The 26,966-nt window shown below is 41.0% G+C and overlaps 1 protein-coding gene across 11 annotated transcripts in view; it reads right to left on the bottom strand.

Moving 5' to 3' along the window:
- The window catches only part of MYPN (myopalladin), a 243,536-nt gene that overhangs the window by 48,067 nt on the left and 168,503 nt on the right, over positions 1 to 26,966 (bottom strand). For all 11 annotated transcript variants that reach the window (XM_088476231.1, XM_088476311.1, XM_088476302.1 and 8 more), the window contains 8 exons: positions 19,564 to 19,615; positions 15,465 to 15,582; positions 14,822 to 14,887; positions 13,585 to 13,726; positions 6,318 to 6,341; positions 5,785 to 5,901; positions 4,268 to 4,625; positions 1,914 to 2,372 (listed from right to left, as the gene is read on the bottom strand). In XM_088476231.1, coding sequence (XP_088332357.1) covers positions 1,914 to 2,372; positions 4,268 to 4,625; positions 5,785 to 5,901; positions 6,318 to 6,341; positions 13,585 to 13,726; positions 14,822 to 14,887; positions 15,465 to 15,582; positions 19,564 to 19,615 — 1,336 coding nt within the window. The remainder of the gene's footprint in view (positions 1 to 1,913; positions 2,373 to 4,267; positions 4,626 to 5,784; positions 5,902 to 6,317; positions 6,342 to 13,584; positions 13,727 to 14,821; positions 14,888 to 15,464; positions 15,583 to 19,563; positions 19,616 to 26,966) is intronic.

Below are 26,966 nucleotides of genomic sequence, written 5' to 3' on the forward strand. Positions count from 1 at the left end.
CCATCCTGAGATGGCGAATCTGTACGCAGCAGAGGAACGGAAGGCTGAGTTTCAGTTCCTTTATGAATTGCACTCACCATACAAAAGTATGGTGATGCGATTCATACACGAAGCAGGGGGGTCGCTGGAGAAGGAATAACCTTCTCCACGGTAAACCACTCTATGAATTGCCAAAGGCAGTGAAAAGCCCTGTTTTCAGCTAAACAGACTTTTCACTGCTCTATGAATAGACCCCAAAATCACCATTCACGAACGTCAACACCATTAGTGTAATGCTCCAATGAAAAGCTTTGTGCAGATATTTTGTATCACGTTATTGCGCAGGAGCAGCACCTGGAAGACAGGCTCTGGAAGCCACAGTCATGCTGGCGGAATTGCAGTGTGAAAACAGAAGGTGCCAAGAAGAACCATTGTGGGGGAAAGAGAAGCCTGCTAAACCAACAGGAATCCACCCTGTGATGACTGGGCTGGTTCTCCCTGGTACAGTGTAACTAGCTAGGGCTGGCATAGACTGGTGCTGGTTGTTGCTTTTCCAGGGAACTCAATGCATTTGTCAACCTGCTTTAGAAGTAACTAGTTCAGACAACTGCACTACCACTGGTTATTTCTTTTTTTAACACCAAAGACTTGGCTGCAATGATCATCAAGTTGATTACTTTAACTGCTGTATCTTTATTCCGACCACATCAAGGTATACCAAGAGTGTATCTTGCAGCCTTATATTTACACTGTATTATGACCTGTATATAACATACTGTACATACAACACAAAATACACATGTAAGATAGCAATTATACAGCCATAGGTCTACACCGGAATTTAGTTAATTTACCTGTGGCCGGGATGCTGGCCGTCGTAATGCCGACATCAGAAGCCCGACCCGGGACTAAAGATAGGTGTTGTAATCCCAACGCCTATCTTTAGCCCGACGCCGAAATCCCGTCAGCCAGCATCCCGAATGAAGGTAAGCAGGGCCTTGTAAGGGGTTAGCCCTGGGGGGGAGGGTTGGTTTTAGGGATCTCAGGGGGAGATTATGGTTAGGCGCCCCTGAGGAAGACCAGGGTTAGGCTACGAAGAGGGTGTTTAGAGTTAGGCATCCCCGGGGGAAGGATTGGGTTAGGCACCCCCCGGGGAGGGTTAGGTTTAGGGTGCGGGAAGGGGGGGTTAGGCTTAGGCACCCCTAGGGGGAGGTTAGGGTTAGGTACCACCGGGGGGAGATTAGGGTTAGGCACCACTAATGGAGGGTTAGGGTTGGGGGGGAGAGGGGTAGGCTTAGGCTACTTACCGCCCCTATCAGCATCTTCATTGTTCGGGCTTCTGGCTTCAGCTGCCGGGATTTCATACCCAACCCGTCTACACCACATTCAGGAAGCAAAACTGGATCACACTCATTATGCTTCCTCACAGTATAATATTTACTAAACTCCCCACAGGCTGTCTCTCACTATTCTCCCTTGTAATTCTGAGTTTCAGTCTCTGCCCAGCAGCCCCTTAGCTACCTGTGGCAGCTCATCACACTGGTGCCAAGAATTGTTACAGACCAATCTGTGCAACAGGGTATTAGTAATGTGGCAGGCAATGGGGTATTTGCGATAACATTGGCTATACTCATATATGGAAGAGATGCACTTAACACACACATGCCATTACCTAATAACACAATAAGTAACACTAAAGAGCAAACTACACATTTCCTTATGCTAATGGATGAGTTACTCCTGCTATTCATTTGTACTGTTATCCTACAGTATCTTTTTAACTATGATGGTTAGATTCAGGTAAATGCTGCAATCTCCGGGCATGCACCAGTATAAAATTCCCAATAAAATCAAATGACATATTTTTCTCTATAGATATGAAGTAGAGATTTATTAACACAAGCAACACGTGAGAAAGGTGTATAATTACTTACGAGGAACTACTCTTTGGTAGGCCCATTGAATTTGTTGGTGTAGGAGTGGAAGGCAGTGAAGGAAGAACAGAACTAAGAAATGCAACCGGGTTCTGAATCCGTGGAGGAGAGACGGGAGATGTGTACACAGTCTGGGCCTGGAACTGGCTCCTGCCAGGTAGTGTAGAAGGTGCTGAAGGTAGTGCAGATACTGTAGCACTATATGGAGTTTGTACAGTAGGGGGTGAAGATAACGTAACATCAGTGTAAGTATTTTGCACGCCTACTGTCCATGGTCTTATTTGAGGAACAGTGTTAGTTGTAGATACTGGGTATGTGTTCAATGGATCTTGCCGGGAGAACATGTAAGATTGGGTAGATATATTTGGTGCTTCTTTTCCTGTTGAATTTGGAGATGAAGGCGGAAATTGCTGCTCGCTCATAACTTGATTATGTAGCTGCTGTAGTTTCCCTGGGTCGCTGCATATGGAAACAAAAATGCATGATTCTTTTATGACCTGATGAAGTGCTATTTAGTATCATATAACATAGCCTCATAAAAAGAGATTTCAATATTCTCATTGACAATTCTACTGTCTCTTCCGCCAAAAAACGTATTTCACTTACTCGCTCCTATGATCTCACCCAGTGGACTTCATCTACCACCCATGATGAAGCTTGTCTTGTTCAGATTTAGTCTCTCTCTCTTGTTTCTCCAACTCTCTGACCACAATGCTTCTTTCCATCAGCCTTATTTTACATTTCCCACCCTCACACCCAAATCCACACCTACACACAGCAATACACAAATGCTTTGAACCAAATACAATTATGATCTTGACTTAAACCACTCCTTTGTCTTACGATATCTTGCCATGATCTGGCTGCCTCTTTCTACAGTCCATTCAGTCTAGATAGATAGACAGATCAGCTCCAGCAGCCACATATAGTTTATAGCGATCCAAACCTCAACCATGGCACACCAAACAGACCCCCTACCCTCTAAAGCAAATCTTGCTTCAAAACTGACTTCCTTTATTATAAATTATTCCTTTCTTTTCACAACACTACCTTACTACTTGCCAACAGACGTGCCTCATTTCTCTAACCTCAATGATTTGCTCCTTTGTTCTCCTGCACCACCTTTACTTCCTCCCTCACAGCCCATGTCTCTGCCAACCTACCTCATAGACATAACTGACAATAGGATATCTCCTCATGTCAAACACCATATACCCCATCCATCGCTCCCAAGACCATCTGCATGACCTACAATGAAGCCTGTGCACTAATCTCATTGTCTCACACTACAACTTCTCCACTCCCTAAACCCCACTGCATGCCTGGCTCTTGCTCACTTCTTCAAACTGTCTCCCTCAACTGGCACATTCCCATCCTACTTTAAACATGTCTTCATAGCACCAATACTAAAAAAAACCCCATCTTGATACACACTCTCTCCATGTAACACACGATTCTCGACCCTCCCCATTGCCTCAGTACTACTTGAGTAACACCTATATAAAACTATTTATCTCACTGTCATTCTTCTCATCATCTTTCTCAACTCTCTACAACAGGGCTTCTGCCCTCAGCATTCCACTGAGACTGCTCTCATAGAAGTCATCAATTAACTAATTACTGCAAAAAGTAAGCTTTGCTTTGGAGAAGTGATGCTTACTTTTTGCAGTAATTAGATCATTTTCATTTTCTAAAGCGTGCCGCTTCAGACTCATCCTCCTGAAACTATTTGCCGCTTTAGAAAATGTTGAGCATTCTCTTCTTCTGCACACTTTTCAATCGACTGACCTCTATGCCACAGTTTATTTCTGACCAACTTCCAAAATATCCAATCACTCCTACCTCTGACACATTCATTCACCCACCATCTGTTATGGTCCCACAAGACTTGGCCCTCTGCTTTTCTCACAGTATCCCTCTAAATAGGTTAAATAATTTGCCATTTTTGCCTTCAGATTCACCTCTCTACTGATGACATCCAACTCTACCTTACCTCCCTGGACCTCTCCCCTCCTAGCTTTTTTAGTGAATGCATTTTACGCCTGTGACTTTTGGTGTAATTGCAGCCCCACTGTCAGGATATCACTTTGGAGTAGTGTTAAAAGTATAGTTAGCCCCATTTAACCCCAAATCCTAACAAATGTATTTAAAAAGGTCACATTCTTTACACATGAATAATAGAGAATCATCTGGTGCCTGGTAGGGTTACAGGTGGGTGGAGTGGCGCATCTCCAAGCTATAAATGGGTCAGTGGTTTAGGGGAAATTTGGCACTGGTTGTGAAAACGTAAATTTATTTCAAAAGTAATGTCAAGCAAACCTGTATCTGAGGAGATATATTCTAAAAGCACTCACAGTTTAGGCTTGGCAAAAACCGGCGGAGGCTCTTTCATAGATGCAGCTAAAGCAGCATATGATTGACCATTTAACATATTCTGGTTGTTTATTCCAAAATTATTTCCCACAAGGACGGTCTCTTCAGATGATGTCTCACTTCCTTTGTCATCCTCAGGCAGGTTGAAATGAACTCTTAGGCCAATTTTAGAACTCGGTCTTGGTTCATTATGGTTTACTAGAACGCCTTCTAATTTGGGCTTAGGTGGTGGCTCTTCTGAAACTGGGGGTGGCGTGATTGGCAAAGGCTCACGTTTAAAAGCATCTATGTTGATTGTGCTAATGGTTATTGGAGATTTATTAGTATTTTCATTGGAGCCTATGACAAAAAGAAATAATAGTTTACTTGCTTTCCTGAAGAGAAAATGTTTAAGTAACAAAATAAATTGAAAATGTTGTGAAATAAATAATAGTAAAAGAAAGAAAAAAAAAAAAAAGACCCTGTTTCGTAAATTAATAAGCTGTCCTTATCCTTTTTCATCAGAATGTAGATTGCATGTGGGAGTAAGTTCTCTTTTAAATATTTTTTAATTAAATATAATATTTTTATATAAAGACAGCTAGCAAATAGAAAATTAGGAAGGTTGCATAACATTATAATTACATTGACTAAATAATATAAAGTATAATAATTAATTTGAATAACTAGTTCAGTAGTAAATACAGTAGAACACATATTGCAAAGTAAATAAAGCGTAGTGACCCATCTTACATGGTGGTCTCCTAATTTAAATTAATAACCACAGAGATTAACTCTAAGGGAAGTTGCAGGGTCCTCATACTGCGAGAATGAATATATGGGACAGTCACATGTGAGTTGTTGACTGCTTATCCCAAGTATCTATACATTTCATACAATGGTTTCATCCAAAGTTCAAATGTACCATATAATACTTATTGGTACTGAAATGTTATCTCTGCAGCACACTGGAAAGAAGATGCTTGTAAATGCACCTTCAATTATCAGATGAGATGAAGCCACCACTAATAACAATGGCAGTGGTAGCAGATACATGAGGAATATGCCAGTAAGTAGACGGGTCAATGAATTGGTCACACAACTACAGTCAGAGCTATTACACAGACACAGATAATTTAGGTGACCTCACCAGCAGTGAGGTACTAGTACAGTATGTCCATCAGACCAATATAGGGTCTTATGGGTAGAGAGGTGAGTATGTATAAGGTTTATATTGGTTGCTTACAGGAAACAATAGTTACATAACAATAACATTGTACACTTATGTAGACCTATCAGTTCACATTCTGTAGATATATAGTAACGACACAAGAGTTTGCCAGCAATCAGCCAGCTCAACAGGTTGATTAATGTATCGCAGTCTTTCCATTTAGGTTTGGTATGCGGCCTGTGGTATAATTGGTAGTGGATAACCTTTACATAACATATATAACAAATCATAATATGCTCTCCTTTAAGCTGAACTGAGCTTGTCACCTACAAGTTGAGATCTTCTTACCTTTTACAGTCAGAAAGGCAGTGCTGGAAGTGGTGCCGTACTTGTTGCTGGCTGTGCAGGTAAACATGCCGGAATCTTCAGAAAAGACTTCTGCAATAACTAAGGTGCAGATCTCTTCTGTGGAGGAAAACACAACCGGCTATGTCTCAGATCTTTCACTATATTACATGCTTTCAAAAGAGCTACTGAAGAAAGCTGCAGGTTGTGATCTTTCTAGCAGTGCTTCTTACATACTCAGGCTATACTGTATACAGAAATAGATGGTGCAATTATTTTATCTTATTATTATTATTATTATTATTATCCTTTATTTATATGGCGCCACAAGTGTTCCGCAGCGCCTTACATAGTACATAGAACTAATAAGTGAACAAGAAACAAGTAACTTACAGTACATTACAGTGCAGGACAAGGACACAACTTATATACATCTTATAATAGTATATCCATCCAACAACAGTATCTACTGTCAATGACTCCCACTTCCCCCTCTCCCCCAACCCACCACACACACACAGGCTTGTATTACTTACCTGGTTCAGCCATAGATCGAGGCTCTTGATTGAGGGAGACAAAATAAAAAATCAAATTAACAGATTAATTCTCAGAATGTTAGTAATAAAATTGTAAACTAATGAACTTGTAAAATAATGAGTTATGTCACTGGTACCTGTGTATAACTTGAATATTTGCAATATTTTTGTATGTCAAGAGTTGTGGTTGTCCTTGGGCCTTGTATGAGTCGCTATATGGTATATCACTACTCATAATAATTGCTGTCTGTTACTTTTGGAAGCTCCAGAGACTAATATGATATTTATTATTTGTATAACACGTATGTGATTTCATGACATAAGATTCCCAGAAAAAAATGATGATATGGAACATGGAAAATATACACTAAGGGGCAGACTGAATTAGCCATGGAGTGTCAGCCCTGAGCTATTGAATTACGGCTCGCTAACCCGCACCTTAAGTACCAGAGGGTGCACTCAACATGGATTTTTCCTCACACTCTGGATCTCAACACGTTGGTTAACACATAGATTCCTGCACTTAACATGGAATCTATGGGCTAACGCACGTTACTCGTGGGTTTACTGTATGTGGAAATTGGCTTATAATTGAATAGCTCTGAGTGTTCAACACGGAGCTTTACCTGTGCGGTAAACTCCCTCTCTAATTGAATCTGCCCCTAATAGTACTACATTATTATGGGTCTGATTCAGAGTTGGGAGCAAAGCCAAAAAAAAGCAAGAGTAGATTTGCATCTGGACAATCCTTGTTGCAATGAAAGGGGTGCAAATATATTTATTGTAGGGTAAATACTGGCTGCTTTTGCATGTAGCCCACAAATGGTGGTCAGCTTTATTTTTACACTGCATTTTAGATTTGAGTTTGAAGTTTGAACACACTCCTCCCAAGTATAAATCTCTCTGCACTTTTTAAATCTGTTTTATTTGCAGTGCTGCATGGTTTTACCAAGGTCAAGTTACTTGCTCTTTTGTTTTTGCTTTGCTCCCAACTCCGAATCAGCTGTATTTGTGCTACAATTACTGAGGTTACCAAACAGTATATAAATGTATATAAATGTATGGGAAAGAAAAAAAGTTTCTATAGAAACCTCTCACACCGGATCAATACTTAAAATGAAAATTTAGGCGGAAATTCAATTAGGGGATAAGCCGTTTTCGTGTGAAAAGTTTTCACATTTCGTGAAAAGTGGTTATCATCTAATTCTAATGCAGGTGAAGTTAACACCCGGTAATTCTCCATAGGATTTAATACTAATTTTTTTTATCATCTCCTGAGCAGATGAAAAGTTTTGGAAAATCCCTATTTTAAGGTTAAAATGTCAGGACTTGGTTCAAAACCACTGGAACATAATCCTCAATGATTAGGCAAATTGTATTATTTAATTAGTTTCATTTGGTCAATAATGACATGTCATTTTTGGGGTGAAAATGTGCAAAGTGCAGGAAAATGGGTTAATTGTGGTGGGACAGGTATATGAGGGTGCTGTATGAATGGGCCAGGTATATGGGGGTGATGTATGAATGGGACAGGTATAGGGGGGTGCTGTATGATTGGGACATGTATATGGGGATGCTGTATGAATGGGACAGGTATTTGGGGGGCTGTATGAATGGGACATGTATATGGGGGTGCTGTATGAATGGGGCAGGTATATGGGGGTGATGTATGAATGGGACAGGTATAGGGGGGTGCTGTATGAATGGGACAGGTATTTAGGGGGGCTGCATGAATGGGACAGGTGTTTTTAAGATTGCAAGTGAGTGTTAGAGGTGTATTTTGAAGTTTCTTTTAAAAGTGGCTTAAAATTACACAATTATATATTTACAGGCATTTTTATGCACCCCTAATTTAAGTAGAGCATTATTATACAGACAACTCTTGCTTTCTATCATTTTTTCACTGTTTGAGATTATTTCACACAATTTAAGATTCCCAAATACTTTTATTATGGCCACTAATAGACTTCTATACTGTTATTCAATATCAGTTTGTCTTATTTTGGGGGTACAGGTAGATTTCCCCATTTTCACCTATACTTAATGAGTGTAAAACCAGCAAGAATTACTGGGTGAAACACTTATCACCCATTTTGTAATGAATTGCATGATAAGTTAACACCATACATAGGTCCAGCAGGGAAAACGTGCCAGTCAAGAACCACACGGCAAGGAGCCCCCTGAAAGGGTCGACCTACCTTCCCACCCACAGCCTGACCACACCCCCCATTCTCCCCCCACCCCTCGAGACCTCATCGTAGCAGCACTGTGCCTGCTCCATAAAAAGATTTGGCCTCCCTACATTGGTTGTCTCTTGTGTTTACTCCACCCAACATATCGACACTACCATTACACCCACCCCTCCCACCCCACACAGGAAGGGCGCACCTATACTACTTTGACCACTAACAGGATCTGGTACTCCTGCATTAAGTGCAGCACTCCCGACATAACCCCTCCTTCCCCTTTGCTCCTTCCCTACCCTTCCACACCCACCCACCCCCTACATTCCGTCCCCGTCCCCCCCCGGCCTCCAACACACTCTAATATCATCCCTCCTGCCTTCCCGGAAGAGCGCGGTTCGACAACAACCAATCCATAACTTAACACCCGTATACAGGCATTAATTGAAATTATCGGGCAATATGCGTGATAGGTTAACACCCTTGAAAACTTATCACTTTCGCCTCTAATTGAATTACCATGGGGCCCAATAATTAGAAATGAAACAAAAAACTGCATAACAAAAATAAAATAAAAAGAACAGCATATAAATATAGAGGATTCAGTAACTAATAACAGACATAAATAAGAAATAAATTCCCATTAGAAAGTTAGTTTGCTCAATGTAATGGATCTTAATAAGGTCAGTTGTGTTCCTTAAACAATGTATTATATATATTTATTTTTTACTAGTTGGAAAAATAGTTTTCATGTGAGGAGCCCACTGTGATGTGATGGATCTAATACTGACCTTCCTGTTTGATGTTACTCACTACAGAGGCAAGGACCAGTGACTCCCACAAGGAGGCATACTTAGCTTTTCCCTGCTGGAACAATTGAAAGTGCCTAGCAGGCCTCATAGAAGGCCATGGGGATGCAGAAAGCTGCACACAATAAAATAGAGGTACCGAAGGAAAAATAAATGACTTCTCTGCAGTATCCCTCTTCCTAAATGTGAGAAAATGTGATAACAAAATAGGGGCCCCATTTATTAATGATGCAGAACCCCTTTAGCGCTCGCTAAAGGGGTTATGTCATCCTTACTGTATTCAACAAACAGCGGTAATCTAAGATTACCGTTGTTTGTCACAGCAACGCTCTCGCCATCTTTAGATGGCGAGAATGATGTGGTCCCCATTGATGGCAATGGGGACCCGGTGCTGCCCTTCCGGCTTCAGCGAAGCCTTCTAGGCACTGCCAGGTCCCTGTGTGATGCACATGCACAGATGGACCGTTGCACATTACACAGGAGCCGATCACTGGCAGTGTTAGGCTGCCTGCAGCCGAGTGGAGGACCATGCAGATGAGGAGGACTTCGCTGGACCTCGCCGGAGGGGTAAGTATTGATAAATACTAGTGGCATTTTCATTTGTATCACAGTGATACTATATGAACAATGCCTACTATGCAAATGGTGAAATTCACCGTGATAGACTCTGCAGCGCTGTGTTAGATGTTTAAATCTAATATAATGTAGCAGATCGCTATACACATAAACCACATAAAGAGAGAAAAAAAAAAAGGAATCATGTGTCCATGAAATCATTCACTAAAAAATGTTCCTTGCAATAGACAACAGTAGAAGGTATTCCTTATAATAAACAACACCATGTAGCGTCTAATGATGTTATATTGATACTGTCCGAGTAAGTGGCAACTTCTATATGCAACTTAATAGCTGTCCTGGACGGTTTTATAGTCACAAAGGCAAAGTGAAACTTTATTCCTTAAAACAATTTTCCAATGTAGATCCTAGCAGGTGGATTAAATTATTGCGGTTTACCCAAGAATAAAATGTAAAAGTCTCGATGTTCTCCCAAAGCGAATACTTTAATAAAACTTCAAAAAACAGTCACAGTAAAAACAAAAAACAAGATTCCAAAATAGATCTTCTTTAGAAAGAGTGAATCTCTTTCTAAATACACTAATGTCATTCAATGATGTTAACTCCGTATACGACAGGACTGGAGTAGCTTACCGGACCTGCAGGGACCCACCGAATAGCAGCGTTATGAGCTCCGTCTACGATAGTAGGGATATCCCAGAAGAAATCCTATATCACCTGATGATGTCAGGTTGGTAGATCCTCTGGGCAGTGGATGATACTCAGGGCTCGGCTCTCACCCGGTACCTGTCTGCTCTCCCCACTCTCTCCGACGTGCTCTGAGCGTGTACTCTCGGCTCTCACCCGCGGCTCATGCGCTGTGTATCACCATCTAAACGTATGGGTTAACTGCTCCGGCATCCAGCAAACATCTGCCACCTGTCGGCTGGGTTCTCCTAATCCCGCGTAACTCCAATGACTAATGTGATTAGAATCTCCGTCTCCAAATCAGCTTACCAACGCATTTCTACCCTGTATGGGTCTTTTTCAAGGCATAGCTGACTTGGACACATCCCCTTCCTTTTATATTCCCACAGATCCGGTAAGCTAATTCCTGGCACCTTATACAAAAATACATCTTACAGGGTAATAGAAGCCAAAATCATCTATCTTATTATATGAATGGTGTAACTCTAAATATAGATGTATACATGTTCAAACACTACCATAACATAAATAGCATATCTATCTAAAATAATAAGACAAACAATAACAAATAAAAATAAAAGAAGATCTATTTTGGAATCTTGTTTTTTGTTTTTACTGTGACTGTTTTTTGAAGTTTTATTAAAAGTATTCGCTTTGGGAGAACATCGAGACTTTTAAATTTTATTCTTGGGTGAACCGCAATAATTTAATCCACCTGCGAGGATCTACATTGGAAAATTGTTTTAAGGAATAGAGTTTCACTTTGCCTTTGTGACTATAAAACCGTCCAGGACAGCTATTAAGTTGCATATGCTTGCGTGGGTTTCCTCCGGGAACTCCGGTTTCCTCCCACACTCCAAAAATATACTGGTAGGTTAATTGGTTCCCTACAAAATTGACCATAGTGTGTATGTGTGTGAGCATGTGGTAGGGAACATAGATTGTAAGCTCCACTGGGGCAGGGACGGATGTGAATGGCCAAAATATTCTCTGTAAAGCGCTGCGGAATATGTGTGCGCTATATAAATAACTGGTAATAAATAAATAATAAATATAGAAGTTGCCACTTACTCGGACAGTATCAATATAACATCATTAGACGCTACATGGTGTTGTTTATTATAAGGAATACCTTCTACTGTTGTCTATTACAAGGAACATTTTTTAGTGAATGATTTCATGAACACATGATTCCTTTTTTTTTTTTTTTTTTTCTCTCTTTATGTGGTTTATGTGTATAGCGATCTGCTACATTATATTAGATTTAAACATCTAACACAGCGCTGCAGAGTCTATCACGGTGAATTTCACCATTTGCATAGTGGTCATTATTCACACCCAGCTGACGGGTGTTAGTGCTAGAAGCAGCAGCAGTGTGAAGCGCTCTATTGATTATTCTTTGTATATTTTATATGAACAATGCAGCTGGTATTACGTTCGTTAATATATGGGGCCATAGATCTCTAAGTTTTGTATCTATTTTAGTCACATTCAATTAAGCTATCTAACTTTAAAGGATTATTCATCATCATCACTTAAATGGTCCGTTACTCATGCGGAAACACTAGTTTCCGCATATTTATGTAACGGGCCATTCATTATTAGGGATCGGATAGAGCCGCCTAATATTCAGCATATGCTGCTCTCGGAGCTCCACTCCTCACCATGGGAAGGAGGTCCAGGGTTGTGAAGAGGGATCCCTCAGCCGCCTCCTCACAGTGAACACAGCGGCAACAGGGGTGATAAGTAACGCTGTTACTAATCGTGGGGACAGCTGCTTTTCGGAGCAGCTGTCCCTGCACCAGAGTAATGCTGAATTGATAAGTATCCCCCATGGTGAGTTGGATACTTAGTCATTTGGGGCCATCTGGCCCTGATGATGAATAGACCCCTATATAGCTTCTAAATTCCAATAGTGATTAAGCCAACAATTTCTATATGCCATTGTTTTTATTTTTCATTTTGTCTAGTTATTTTGGATTACTCATTATTGTGTATTGATGCATTTAATTTTTTAATAAATGAAACAATTCATTTATACCAACTGTGCAATTGCTTTAATTTGCAAAACTATATATGTTCATATAATTAGAGGTGTTTACTACTGCATTCAACAATATGTTTTAATAATGAAACCTGCATGTCACAGGCTATAGCTCATAACATAAGTAACAAGGTATAATTGTGATGGTATAGTTTTGTGGTGACCACCAGGGGCATCGGAATAATTTTATGTTGGGGGGGCAACAAAAAATCGTTCCGGCGCCCGCATCCCCTCTCCCCTCCTCCCTCCCTGTCCCTCTTTTCCTCCCTCACTCTCTCTTATCTAAGCAGTGGCCGCGGACAGTCAGGGGCTGTACTTTATAGCAACAGGCTGCACAGTCCCTTTACCGCACAGAGGAGGAGGTGTAATGTGCTGTGTTTTAACTTAAAGACCGCACATTACACCTCCTCCATGCAGTGCAGGAGCTGTGCAGCCTATTACAGGTTGAGTCTCCCATATCCAAAATGCTTGGGACCAGGGGTATTTTGGATATCGGAATATTCCGTATTTTGTAATATTTGCAATGCATACCATAATGAGATATCTTGGGAATGGGACCCAAATCTAAACACAGAATGCATGTATGTGTTATATACACCTTATACACACAGCCTGCAGATAATTTTATACATTATTTTCAATAATTTTGTGCATCAAACAAAGTTTGTGTACATACATGAAATTCATTTATGTTTCATATGCACCTTATACAGAGTCTGAAGGCATTTTTATACAATATTTTTAATAAGTTGGTGCCCTAAACAAAGTTTGTGTACATTGAACTATCAAAAAACAAAGATTTCACTATCTCAGTCATGCTAAAAAAAATTAGTATTTCAGAATATTTGGATATGGGAGACTCCTGTACTATAAAGCACAGCCCCTGACTGTCCGTGGCCGCTGCTCCTTTCAAATGTTTTTGGGGACCACAAAAGTGGTAAAAAATCGTGGTAATAAAAATAACTTACTTTTCTGTAAAATCCGAAAATCTGGGGAATCTTCAATCAATGTTCCTTCCCTGTACCACTCAACCTTTGGGGAAGGAGATCCCTTTACTCTGCTCTCAAATACGACTAACTGACCCTCAGAGGACGTCAAGTCCTGCAGTGTCTGTAAATAAAGCAGAAGAGACAGGGTATGAAATAAAAAACACCTTAGGAACAAACAAGGTGCAAAATAATATTTACAGTAGGTAAGCAAGATTTATGTGCTCAAAGGATAAATTTACTTATTTTTTGTTTATAAGCACAAACTAAACACAACGGTTCTGTTTTGCAGTAATATAGACCCTTCTGTGTACCTAGCACATAGACCCTTCTGTGTATCTAGCACCTAGTCTCCTACCTTGCAATTCCATCTCTTGTGTGCCAGGCATATGCAATATACATTACAACCAGAATTCATTGGGGCATCACAATAACAATGTCACTCACTACATGTGATCTGACTAGTGGCAATAGCTTTGGGGTGACTTAACTACTGACCTGGGAATGATATCTCGGGGGTTGGAGCAGGGTTTATACAGAGGAAATTGTAACCTAGTTCAATAAACCACTAAATAATGAAATTGAAGCCTGAAAGAAAGGGTTAGAGAGTGTTTGTAGCAAATGATTAGAGATAGGATAGAGGTTTTATTTGCAAAATATAAATTTTAGAATATACCTCTTAATTTGTTTTTTGTTGTTTTGCAGCTACTATAAATTAGGTTCTGTCTCTTCCTCTGGTTTAGCACTGTGCATTGTAGGTGTTTAGGTGTTGCACGTGTAATATGGTTAACTACACCACTGCTTATCGATATAGTTAAGATTATACAAAGTACAATGAAATTAGTCATTAGAAATGTAGTTTGATGTTAAAGAATTTCAATCATTTGTCAGTTTGTTGTAAAATTCTTAGGTAAAATTGGATCTCAATTTTCATCTCTAGAAACAATACTTTAGTAAATCTAGTCATATGTTAATTTATATACAATAGGGTCAATTCAATATACGCCGATATGCTGCCTATTCTGCTGCACACATATTTACCCATAACATGGTTACTTTACTAGAACACCTCTATGGGGTGAGAGGGAGCATTGTGGATTGCCGCGTTGTGCCGCTACGAAGCAGTACATCATGGTCACTGCGCTTAATTGAATCACCCCAACGTGTCTTACATTTCCATGCAGAGTTCCCTACACTCCAGCAGATAGAGAGGGTTTACCTTAGTGAAAACAGGAGCCGCCATTAGTGGTCTTCCATCCAGGCCTTGCAGGTATGTGGTAGGACTCTGAAAGATTTATGAATCAGTTAGAAAAATCATATTTAATGCTACCAACATAAATGTTACCATATTAGCAGTCAGTGTTCTAGGCAGACAACTGCGGAATTGATTTTTTTTTTTGCCTAAAGATGCCTATTGCATTTTACTGATCCATATGTCTATAGGAACTCAAAAAAAAGACAACAACCTTAAGTCATCATCTGAACATAAGTCACAGAAGAAGCAATAACCAGATCAGTACAAGGAACACATACCGTACTTAGATTTGATACTTACATTATATGATCATGTTTTTATTTCTAATAACATATAAATAAGAGTTTGATTCTTGAGAAGTCAGGTCCCCATTGGTTACCCGACCGCCAACTGACTGCAGCCATAGGACTCCACGATAAGAATAACAAAGCCATATGTAGAGTTTTTGTTTCCAAATGTAAAATTCTGAGAAGTGACCAAAGCTCCCATGACGATGTTGCGCCAAACAAAATACTGAACATTGGATAACTGGGCTGTAATATATATCCTTGTCATGAAACGCTGCTTTATAAAATGAACTGCTGTATATAAAAGTGGGCTCTCTCACCTGCTGCGCTATTGTTGGTTGTACGTTCTCTACAACAGTGATGGGAACATTTATTTCTTCATGAATTGCAGGTTTAGTCTCTTCTGGGGTAACTGCTGTCAGACTATCAGTCTGAGACCTTCATAACAATATGACAAAGTCAATAATAAGTTTACATTTCAGATTAATGGAGCGTCCCCTATGTAAACAGTTGGGTTCAGAATTGTGTGCCATATAATAAACATTAATCTAATTAATAAGACGCAAATAATAAAAATGTGTGAAAAAGAATGACAAATTATACTAACCGACCACATGTATAGACTTTAGTTCATATTCTGTGTACTTAAATTTAAGCAAGAATATCAACCCGCCGCCACTCCTCTATTCATGCCCTAGACATCTTAACATATATCTGTAAAGAAAAATGATAAGTTATACAGAATATATATTTAATTCTGGGCAAGATGACTGACCCCAGTGTGCTCCCCCCACCAATGCCCTACCCTTATCTTGCCTGCAATGGGAATGCAATAATTGTTAATAACAAATTGAGAGTAAACAAACTATGCAGAAGATCTACTTTTTAAAACCTTATTGGCTTCACTGAGATTTACATTTTTGTGACATAAATGCATACATATCTAGATTTTAAATAGGATAACAGTATGCCTCGGGAGGCCGAACACAGAATGGTTAGGTGTAACTTAAGTACAGTTACGTTCTGTTCACATAAGTATGGCATGCCCCCTGAAGATGCAACCTAGTGAGACTTGGGGGCTGATTTAATTACCCACAAGTGCTGCCAGTACTGTGACTTGGCAGCCTATGGAGGTGCGAGCAAAGATCAGCCAACCGTTATTGTGGTAGCTCAGGCTTAATTGAATCGGCTCCTTGGACACATCCCCGAATACACTTTACAGAATGTGTATCTTTTGCAAAGGAGACTTGGTAAAGATCATGATGATGAGCCAGCAACTCTAGTTAGCTGTTTGTAATTGGCTGCTTACATATTGAGCCACCAATGGATAGCACTTAATTAGTCAGTGTCACAGCTACAATATATTATATCAAGTTGAAGCCATATATTTGCATTGCTTATTTGTCATTTCCATATGGACTACTACAGGAAAGATTACTCCTATTAGATTTTTGCTAGGGAATTCAATGCAGCACAATGTACATTTGGTACTACTAAGTTTTATGGTAGGCAAACTTTGCTCATTGTCTTGGGCAACTTAAAATGAGCAAAGACATTGGTCTCATGGTGCTGTTAGGATCCGCGGGTTCCAGCCATAGTTGCGACTGGGACACTGCATCATGTCCTGTCCTTGTTCCGGCTGTTGCAGGCAGCTGGAAATCCTGTCTTGTCTGTGTACTGCTCATAGCCTGTCATTCCTGCCTGTCTGTGTGCAGATCTCAGGTGCTCACTAATTATTAATCATCTGTCTCTGTGCAGAGCTCAGGTGCACACTAGCCTGTGATTAGGAAAAGCACTCTGCAGGAAATGGCTCTGATTGGACCCTGCATCTCTTAAGTTACAGCCAGCCCTGCACTCAGTGCCGGTTATACTGTCTGACTACCAGTATATGTTGCTCTGTTCACAGTTACCTGAGTTCTTGCCGGTCTACCTAGTTCAACTGTTATTGTATCCTGACCATGTCAGTATTATTACCACAATCTTCTCATGTTGTGCCATTCTGTACTCAGCTAATGCTACCAGCAGTGTTCTCTACCTCGCTGCCTCTAGCCTGTGCACCTGACACGTCTTAGTACATCTGTCTGCCGTCTGGTTCCTGCACCTCGGCCCGCAAGGCCGCATCAAGCTGTGTCTGTTTATTTCCACCTATTCTACCAGCAGTGTTCTCTACCTCGCTGCCTCCAGCCTATGTTCCTGCCGCGTCTGAGTGGCTGCCGTCTGGTTTCTGCACCTCAGCCACTAGGCCGCACCCTTGCCAAGTATATCACAGCTCTCAAAGCTGCACCTCAGCCACTAGGCTGCACCCTTGCCAAGTAATTCACAGCTCTCAAAGCTGCACCTCGGCCACTAGGCCGCACCCTTGCCGAGTATATCACAGCTCTGAGAGCTGCATCTAAGTCGCATCACAGCCTGTTAGGCCGCACTGAACGCTGTCTATACCATCATGGCTTACTAGCAACACCCCGGCTATCTAAGCCGATTCACGGCCCGCAAGGCCGCATCGAACTCTGTCCGTACCTTGGCAATTCAGTAGCCGCACCTCAGTTGTTTCAGTCGCTCATGGCCATCAAGGCTACTCTATTCAAGTCTAGTCTATGGCTACTTGGCCACATCATAGTCTGCAACCATCTCGGCTCATTAGCCGCACCTTGGACTATGTCTGAACACCTGCCAGTATTCTTGCCACATGATTGTGCCTTGTCTGTTTTTTGTTAGTCCAGTCTTGTCCATGCTTCAGTCCTGTCTGTTTTGTCTTTGCCAGTCCAGTCTTGCCTATCTTGTCCTTGCCAGGCCAGTCTAGTCTGCCTTGTCCTTGCCTGTCTTGTCTGTAATCCTGCATACCACAGCCCTGGTCACTCCTGCCCTGCAGCTGTACCCTGTGTCTAGTCATTCCGTGTCTAGCGTCCTAGATGCATTATAGTTCCTAGACATTCCTCAGACCATAGTGACCTGTTGCTGCTAGTGCACCCTAGTGCACCCTGTCTATACCTGTTAGTGCCACTCTCTGCAGCCACACTCCAGCAAGTATCCATAGTGGAAGGACTGCCACATCATCTTTGTGTGAGAATCGTAACAAATGTCTTTGCCAAAACGTTTCTGAGGCACTCTTTGCACATCTCACTAAACTAAATTTCCCCCATAAAGGGTTTAAAGCCTGTGGGGTTGTTTGTGCTTATAAATTACTTTTTATATAGAAAATGTGACTTTTGCATTTATTAATAACACTGTCATGTGTATATGACCATGAATGACATTATATTGGTTAAAAAAATAGGGTAATGCAACTTTTGCAGTAACTACTAACAGTAAATGTATGCATTTGTGTGTATGACGCAGAAATGTACTGCTGATTTGAGTTGGACGAATATTGAGATGGGTGTAAGTACGCTTTTTGCTATGTAATTTTATATGTTTACATTTGGATTGCTGAACTCTACGCTAGGCACAAAGGAATTTATAAATATACAGTCCGTGTGTGCACAAATAATTTGCTACATTTTATTCTAGGCTTTATTTTTTTTCCATTTAATTGCTAGTATTTCTTTTAAAAGTTTATAAAAATATAACATTTTTCAGTAGAACTGTTTTGGATTATGTATTTATTAATTTTATTTGGTGATAAGTTTAATATAAAGTTCATATAATAATGACAAAAATGCAAACAGCGGAGATGTGAAAGGCTAACAATTGTGCCCACAATGGGGTTTATCAAACTGCTGAATATGAAGTTTTAAATATGCAATTTTCTTTCAAATAATAATGTCCTAACATAATACTGACAAACTACAACACATTTAATATGCCAGTGGCTTTAAAACCTATATAATTTTGAAATGTAGATAATTACAAATTACTTGAGGCGATTAAGAAAGCACATTTAATGGTATTCTTGATTGAGTTTTAATGTGTTTAATTTAGATGTGATTTTCAGTTTTATGATTTATAAAGAAGCATTTCCTGGTGCTTTAAAACCAATTCAAATCACAAATTAATTTTGTAGTCATAAAGTAACAGGAATAAATGTGGGACTGATTTCGCATGCATTTAACAATACGTAGATTACCTATTTGTACTCAGACAAGCGATGACAGAATTAGCTCTGCAAGTACTTTGTTTCATAATAAAAAGTAACTTTTATAAATAATGCAGAGTACTCCCTGACTATCAGCAAAAAAGTGAAGGGGTGGGGGGCTTGTTAACTATACAGTGCAGGGCCATTATTTGGGCTTAACACACAACTACATCCCCTGCCCATTCCATAAGTCTACAAATGTTATATATGTTATATACACACTCACAAACACATCCCCTCATTGAGTCCATAATATACAGTTAACATAGAGATAACTCTTTACATCATCTGCAAAGCATCCTTAAAAACAATATATTGCAAAATAACTTTGAACAACACATACGTACTGATCCATGTCAGTCTTGCTTGTGTCACCTTCAGACTCAGATGATGACGCTCCTGTGCAGAAGAGTAAAACACATTTTAACAAATAGCTGTATAAAAACTATATGTAAATACTGCAGCTGTTCTTAACTAGATCTGGGTCCAAAAACCGGAACTTCAATGCTAATAATGGTGGCTGTCCTTGATCCTCTTCTACCAAATGAATATTTACTTAAAAAAGGAATACAGAATACATTTAACTTGAAGAAAAGCATAGAATAATAGAAAGCATTAACAATATTAGCTAAACAATAAACCCAATGAGTCTTCAAGCTGATTTCTGGACTGGGATTCCAGCCAGGCAGATAAAAGTTAAGAATCACTGATCTGTTCTGGTGTGTAATAGAACTGGCAAATATATTATACAATAGAGGTAACCAGGGGCGTCTTAAGAGAGGAAGGGGCCCGTGTGGACTCCCCGTTAGGGGCCCCCTCCTCTCTCCCTGGTGGCTGGCAGCCGTCGGACACGGCTGGCCAGCAACCGAAGCCTTACTAGACTCTGGGCACTAGAGTGTGCCCAGAGTCTACTGCGCATGTGCAGAACGCCGGAAAAAAGGCCACGGCGGCCATTTTTCGGTGTTCTGAGCAGCGCTGACACCTGACGTGGGACCACGGACAGGTAAGTTTAAAAAAATATGGGTGCAGTGTGTGCAGTGCGGGGCCCCGCACACACTGCACCCATTATAGATACGCCACTGGAGGTAACACTCATTTAAATTATATGATCAATTGTAGCAAATAAATCCACTTACACAAAAGAAAGTATACAACACACTGAAATGGCAATTTAGATGGTTCATTTGGTCATTTTAAATTTAAATCACTGTTAAACTAGCATCAAATTAAATGGGCCCAAAATGTCAGGCAAGTTTGACTAAAATCTTTGAGATGTTTGGGACACTGGAAATATGATGTAAAACCATAATCTGACAGTGTGTGCACTGCCTTAAGTAACTGGAATTATTGTGGCTGTAGGATGCAGTCATTAATATTGACTGTTGAACAACTAGATCTCTCCAAATAGGATGTGTGAGTGTGTGGTCAATACCATATAGATCAGATCACTATGTGCTGGGGCTGGGCTGCAAAATCTAACCATTTTTGCAAAACTATATCAGGGAATACGTCCTTCACTAGCTCACTCATAGTTTGTGCTGAAAGCAGGACTGAATACATTATGCAAATCTAGTTTAAGATCTAATTTCTTTAAATGCAAATTGTGATGTTCTGGGTTGTTTGTGGACCCGGGGTGGTAGCAGGAGTGATCACAGAAGCAGATTTAAAAATAAAACTAGAATTTTTAATAAGTGCTTGAGTAGACAGATAATGGCAGTAAATAAAAGTCCAGTAATATATAATGTGCACAAGAGTTCTGTGGTGGGAGTAAAAGGGTTAATGTCCAAGTAGAAACAATTAAAGCTGTCCAGGTGTGCAGGTAGTGAAACTGAAAATAATCAAGCCAGGTTTGCAGGTAGTGAACTGAAAATAAACAAGCCAGGTATACAGGTAGTGAACTGAAGCGCAGGATGTCAGCAGGCTCAGGCACTCAGGTATGGGCAAGGGTGATGGAGGAAGCGGGGTAGTCCAGTGGGAGCTAGGAGCTGACAGGCAGACTGGCAGACAGCGAATTCACAGGAACAGGAAAGCACAGAGAACTCCCTCTCAGCTAGGTGAGATACACGTTGCACTGGCAAAGAAGGAAGGCACTGACCCTTCCTAAATACCCCATGCCGTGCTGTTACTGGCCGGAGGGAACATGTGACTCACCAGGATTGGCCAGCCGCATCACATGGCCAGAAGGCAAGATGGCGGCGCCCATGCCAAACGAAACGGAGACACCGCCAGGCCTCACCAGCGCAGAGTGACAACAGGGCCGCACAACAACGCGCGCAGCCAAAGCCCCCCGCCAGACACCAGCTCCGCCACCAGACAGCCCGCGCCACAGCGACCTCACAGGTAACACCCGCCTAGCGCCATGCTGAAGTACCCTGGCCGTGACACAAATGTCATGGATAACTCTGCCTTTACATTGGGTACCTACTTCCACTAATATATTCACAAGCCTCAATTCCCAGCTGCATGTTTTTCACATTTCACTCCATTCTTAACCATCTACATTAAAGTATAAAAAGCATGACATTACATTGCATCAACTATCCCACACTCATCATCACTCCACACTTATTGACACCGCAACCTTGGGATCCTGTAGTCTTCTATGAGAAAGTACAGATATTCACTATAATACAGAAGCCATTTCCATTACAGTGGCCATCAGCCGTCCAGTGACCGTTACCATGGAAACCGGCCGCTGCCATGGAAACAGCTTCTCCATTACAGTGAATGGAGATGACCGCAAATTACCTTAAGTAATTTCGGGTTTCAGTGAGGATGGTCCACTGCATATCCGTGGGGTCTCAGACATTTTTTTTATTTTATCAAGACCTAGGACATCTTCTTGGAGAAGAGGACTGACCTCATTCAGGGAGTAGGTAAGTATGTAGTGTGAGTGCGGGTGAGTGAGTGAATGAATGTGTAATAAACATTTATAATACTTGGTATGTGTGTGTATTATGGTTATTTTAATATTTTTTTCAAAGTGGGGATATATACTGTATATAAGTGCCGCCAGCCTACTGGCACTTATAGTTCAAAGGCTAGCTGGTACCTGTAGTTCCACTGTGAAAATCAATATTACTTCTTCATTTGCACCAATTACCCCTGCATTCACCACCTCCAGGGATGCAGGAAAGAGCCCTGGTCGTTAATGCTTTGGAGGGGGGACCCTTTTTTTGCGGTGGTGTCCCCACTTTCCAAGGGTTGCCAGTACTGAGCTTTTGGGCTGGTTTAATTCTTTGGCAGGAGGACCCCATGCTGTGTGTCCTCCTGTTGTGTGTCCTCCTGCTGTGGCTTTACCACCCCGGCTGGCTCAGCCTGGTGCTGGTTAATGGAAAATAGGGGCAACCCCACTGTGTTTTTTTCAAAATTTCACTTTCAATTTCAAAATCGAATGCTAGTAAATGAGAGATTTTGGCAGTGCATTAGAAAGTACATTTTGAGCCGTTTTCAGACTATTTAAAATGACATAAAAATAGACTTAAAAGTCAACCTCCAGTAAATATGCTGCCTAGTATCACTACTATGCAGATGACACCCAGATTTACTTAGTCACCCCTGAAACTTTAACTAAAGTTCAGCATAGAAAAACACAAATTTATTATTCTTTCTCTTTCTCTCATCTTGCAAATCTCCTCCTGATATTTATTTAACAAGTAATGGTGCCATCATTCAGCTTACTACCAAAGTTCAGCGTCTCATTCATCCTTCATATTCTGACAATATATGTCATGTTTCTTCTATCTGTGCTAGCTTCATATGTTCTTTAATAACACAACATGTCACTGAGTTCATGACCTTATAGTTTCCTGCTTTGACTATTGCAAAGTCCTTTTGTCTGGCCTGCCAATGATAACACTGTTCCCCTTTGTAATGGAACATGAATGTTGCTGTAAACCTGATATATGTACACTTCTATTCCTTCCAATCTGGATTCATTAGTTTCCAATAAATTTCAGCATTTCTGAGCCTTGCCTACAAGTCTTTCCATAAATCCTGTTCTATATATATGTAATTCTGAACTCACCTATATATACCCTTTCAGATACCCTCTGCACTTCATCAGTGACCTTTGAATACCTTCACCTCTAATAACCTCATCCCATGCATGGCTACAAAGCTTCTGTGTCAAGCTCCACTTTTAAAGAACATTCTAGCCACACTAACAGACTCTACTCAACTTTCAAAACCTTTAAAAAGTCTCTGGAGACTCATGCCTTCACAGTTCTTACAATTATTCTGCCTCATAGTTGTCAGTTATGCTTTCCTCCCCAGCAATTACAATGGTTATTCCCTACCTTCCTTATCAAGCATTCCCCTGATTCGAAGCTCATTTGCACAGGGTCATCTTTACCTTCTGTTGACTGTCCCTATATTTAATTTCATTATATCATGCCCATATTGTACAGCACTGCTGTAATATGTTGGCACATTGAAAGTAAAGATGAATGATAATGGACAGTTCAAGCGTTTAGGTAAGTAAACTTACCCTACATCCCTAGTTAAAAATGTTTTTTACTTTCTTTTAATTAAAACTTCTGGATAGGATTACTTAGTTAGCACTCATTGTAAGGCTACCAGATTTTTTTATGGCAGAAACATTTCACACTGTCACATTATCTTAAAATGTGGTCAACAAACAGATTTTATCACCACAAAGAGTACACATAAGGCCGTTTACTAAAGGTGCGTATCCAAAGGCGATTAAAATGAGCAATTGAACGATAACAACATCTTTATCGTTTAATCGCTCATTAATCATTCACAAATCGGGCATTAAAATGTCGAAAACGACCAGCGTTGCACGCTCCCGCTGGTCGTTTTCTACATCAATCATCGCCTGAACATGCTGGTCAATGTGCCAATAATGACAGATTGCGCATGTTCGGGGATGAGGGAGGGTGCCTGCACTGAACGACATATTGTTCAGTGTAGGCACTTACAGGATGAGTAACGACTGTACGATTACTTTGTTGTAATCATACTGTCGTTCCTCTATCGGCAAGTGGATAACCACCTTAAGTATAGCATGGGCACAAAACACACGCTTAAGTCCTATGACTACCTAGGAGCTTTTTTGCTTTTATTTTTCATATGAATTTCTTTTTCCTTGTTGTAACAGTCTAAGGAGCATATCCAATTGCTGATGAGGACATCCAAACCAATTTTCTTTTACAGCAGGCATGCACAATCTCAATAGCTGTGGTATCCAATAAAAAAAAAATATAGCTTGCAAAATATTTTCGGGAATGTTTTTTTTTTTTTTTAAATGGGGAACAGCCTGTACCCTCAAATATTTTTTTAAATAAATATTGGGTACCAGTAATAATGGATATTGCTATCCCAAAGAAAAATATATTATTATTATTTTTATTTTTTTTAAAGCATTAAGTGGATGATTTCTAAAATTTAAGTGAAGCAATGGTAAAAAGCTATTTTTTCCCAACTTATTACTAAAAGACCCCCCAAACAATGCAAAAAAAAGGTGATTTGGGGTTAATTCTATGCCCATTAAAAAGAATAATAATCATAATTTAAAAAAAAAGATAAAGTAATATTTTTTTTCATTTAAATAATGCTTTAATTAATTTGGTGTGCAAATATTAACAACAATTATTAATTTGAGGTTTTTTGAGACCATTATTAGTTTCCACAATCAATAATGACATGTCATTATTGGACCAATTAGGCTAACTGAAAATGTCCAATTGCCTAATTAGTCATTAGGGAGGTGTCCAAGGGGTTCTGAAGGGGTCTTGACATTTTTAGCTTAAAATAGGGATTTTCTAGTTTTTTTAGACCTGTGCTATGGCTGCCAGAAAATAGCCGTGGTAATTCCTATAGAAATTACCGCTAATGATTTTCTATCCAGCAGTCAAATGGGATAAAACCTTGTCATTAATGGGTCTGCAGCGGTAGTTAGCCTTTTTTTAGAAGATTTCTGTAAAATCTTCCGCATTAGGCTGTTCTTACATAGCCAGGATCAGTGCTGAAAGTGGTCCTAGAGAAGTGGTGGAACTCACCCCCCCCTCCCCCAACGCTGTTTAAAAAAAAAAAGAGTGTGCGCCTACGGCGTGCAGTAAAAAAAGGGGCATGGTCTCAAAAGAAAGGGGCGTGGTAACTTAATAGTATTCCCAAATCAAATTACACCACACAGTAGCACATCTTATTCACATTGCACTGCACATAGTGCCCCTGATTCACATTACACCACATAGTAGTTCCCTTATTCATGTTATGACATACAGCAGTGTCCCTTTTACACAATGCCCACATTTGTTTCCCTTATACACAATGCCCACAGTAGTAGTGCCCCTTATACAATGCCCACAGCAGTAGTGCCCCTTATGCAGTGCCCACAGTGGTAGTGCCCCTTATGCAGTGCCCACAGTGGTAGTGCCCCTTATGCAGTGCCCCCAGTAGTAGTGCCCCTACTGTAGCCCTCACAGTGGTAGTGCCCCTATGCAGAGCCCTCAGTAGTGGTGCCCCTTATGCAGTGCCCCTATGCAATGACCCCAGTAGTAATGCCCCTGTAGCAATGCCCCCTGTAGTAATGCTCCCTGTGGTAATGCCTCTGTAGTAATGCTCCCTGTAGTAGTGCCCCCTGTAGTAGTGTCCCACGTGGTAATGCTCCCTGTAGTAGTAATGCACCCTGCAGTAATGCCTCAATAGTAATGCCCCCTGTATAAGAAATGCCCCCTATAATAGTGCCCCCAATAGTAATGTCCCCTGTAATAGTGCTGCGCACACACACACACAAAAAAAACGAAAACACAATACTTACCATAAGCCCCGCTGCCATCCGGTCCGCCTGGCTGCTCCTCAGAACTATGGGAGAGACGTCATAACATCTCTCCCATAATGACCATGGGGGCAGCCGGAAGCCGGAGCTCAGGAGTGAGCTCCAGCCTCCAGCTGCTGCTGGTGCTGCGGGGAAGGAGCCGGGCGCCCGCTGGTAACAAAATCTCAGAGGGCACCTGGCAAATGGAGCCTCCCTGCAGTGCTGGGCTGAGGTGGGCCGGTGGACAGGGTTGTCTTAACAGCAGTGTGGGCCCTGGGCAAATTAATGCACTGGGGCCCCCTATCCACCCACTCACGGGAAAAAAATTTAAATGGTCAATAAAATTAAACCCTCCTGCATGCCCATCAGACCTCCCACACATGCAGAGAGACTCTGTCTGACTGGTCTGAAGCTGGCAGATGAAGTTAACTGGGACTGAGGTGTGTACTCGCGGCTGTAGGGGGGCAGGTTGGTGGGCCCCTACAAGCTTCGGGCCCTTGGGCAACTGCCCAACAAGCCCAATGGAAGAGATGGCCCTGCCGGTGGAGGTGGAACTGGTTCCATCTCCAAATTGAAGTGACGGAACACAGTTCCGTCCCACTTTAACCCCTGGCCAGGATACATAAAATTATGCAGAAACTGCAGTTTCTGTATAATTTTACAAAAAAAAAGTCTTGATAAATAGGCCCCGTAGACAGAGGTGTATTTATAATGGTTGCAGAACCCTGGGTCCATGGGGACGCGCACACTGCAACCATATTTTCTAATACTTACCTCTCTGAAGTCCCACATCACGTGTTGCAGCACTGCACAAAACGCCTGAAGAATGGCTGACATGCGCAGTGGGGAAATCACGGGGAAAATGGAGTGGCTAGTGCCCAGGGTCAGAGCGCTGCCTACTGCCAGAAAGAATGGAGGGGACCCCAGTAGGAGACTGCACACGGACCCCCTCCTCTTTTAATATGCCCC

The sequence above is a fragment of the Taudactylus pleione genome, unplaced genomic scaffold (assembly GCF_031769625.1).
Source record: "Taudactylus pleione unplaced genomic scaffold, aTauple2 ptg000016l, whole genome shotgun sequence".
NCBI classification, from domain to species: domain Eukaryota; kingdom Metazoa; phylum Chordata; class Amphibia; order Anura; family Myobatrachidae; genus Taudactylus; species Taudactylus pleione.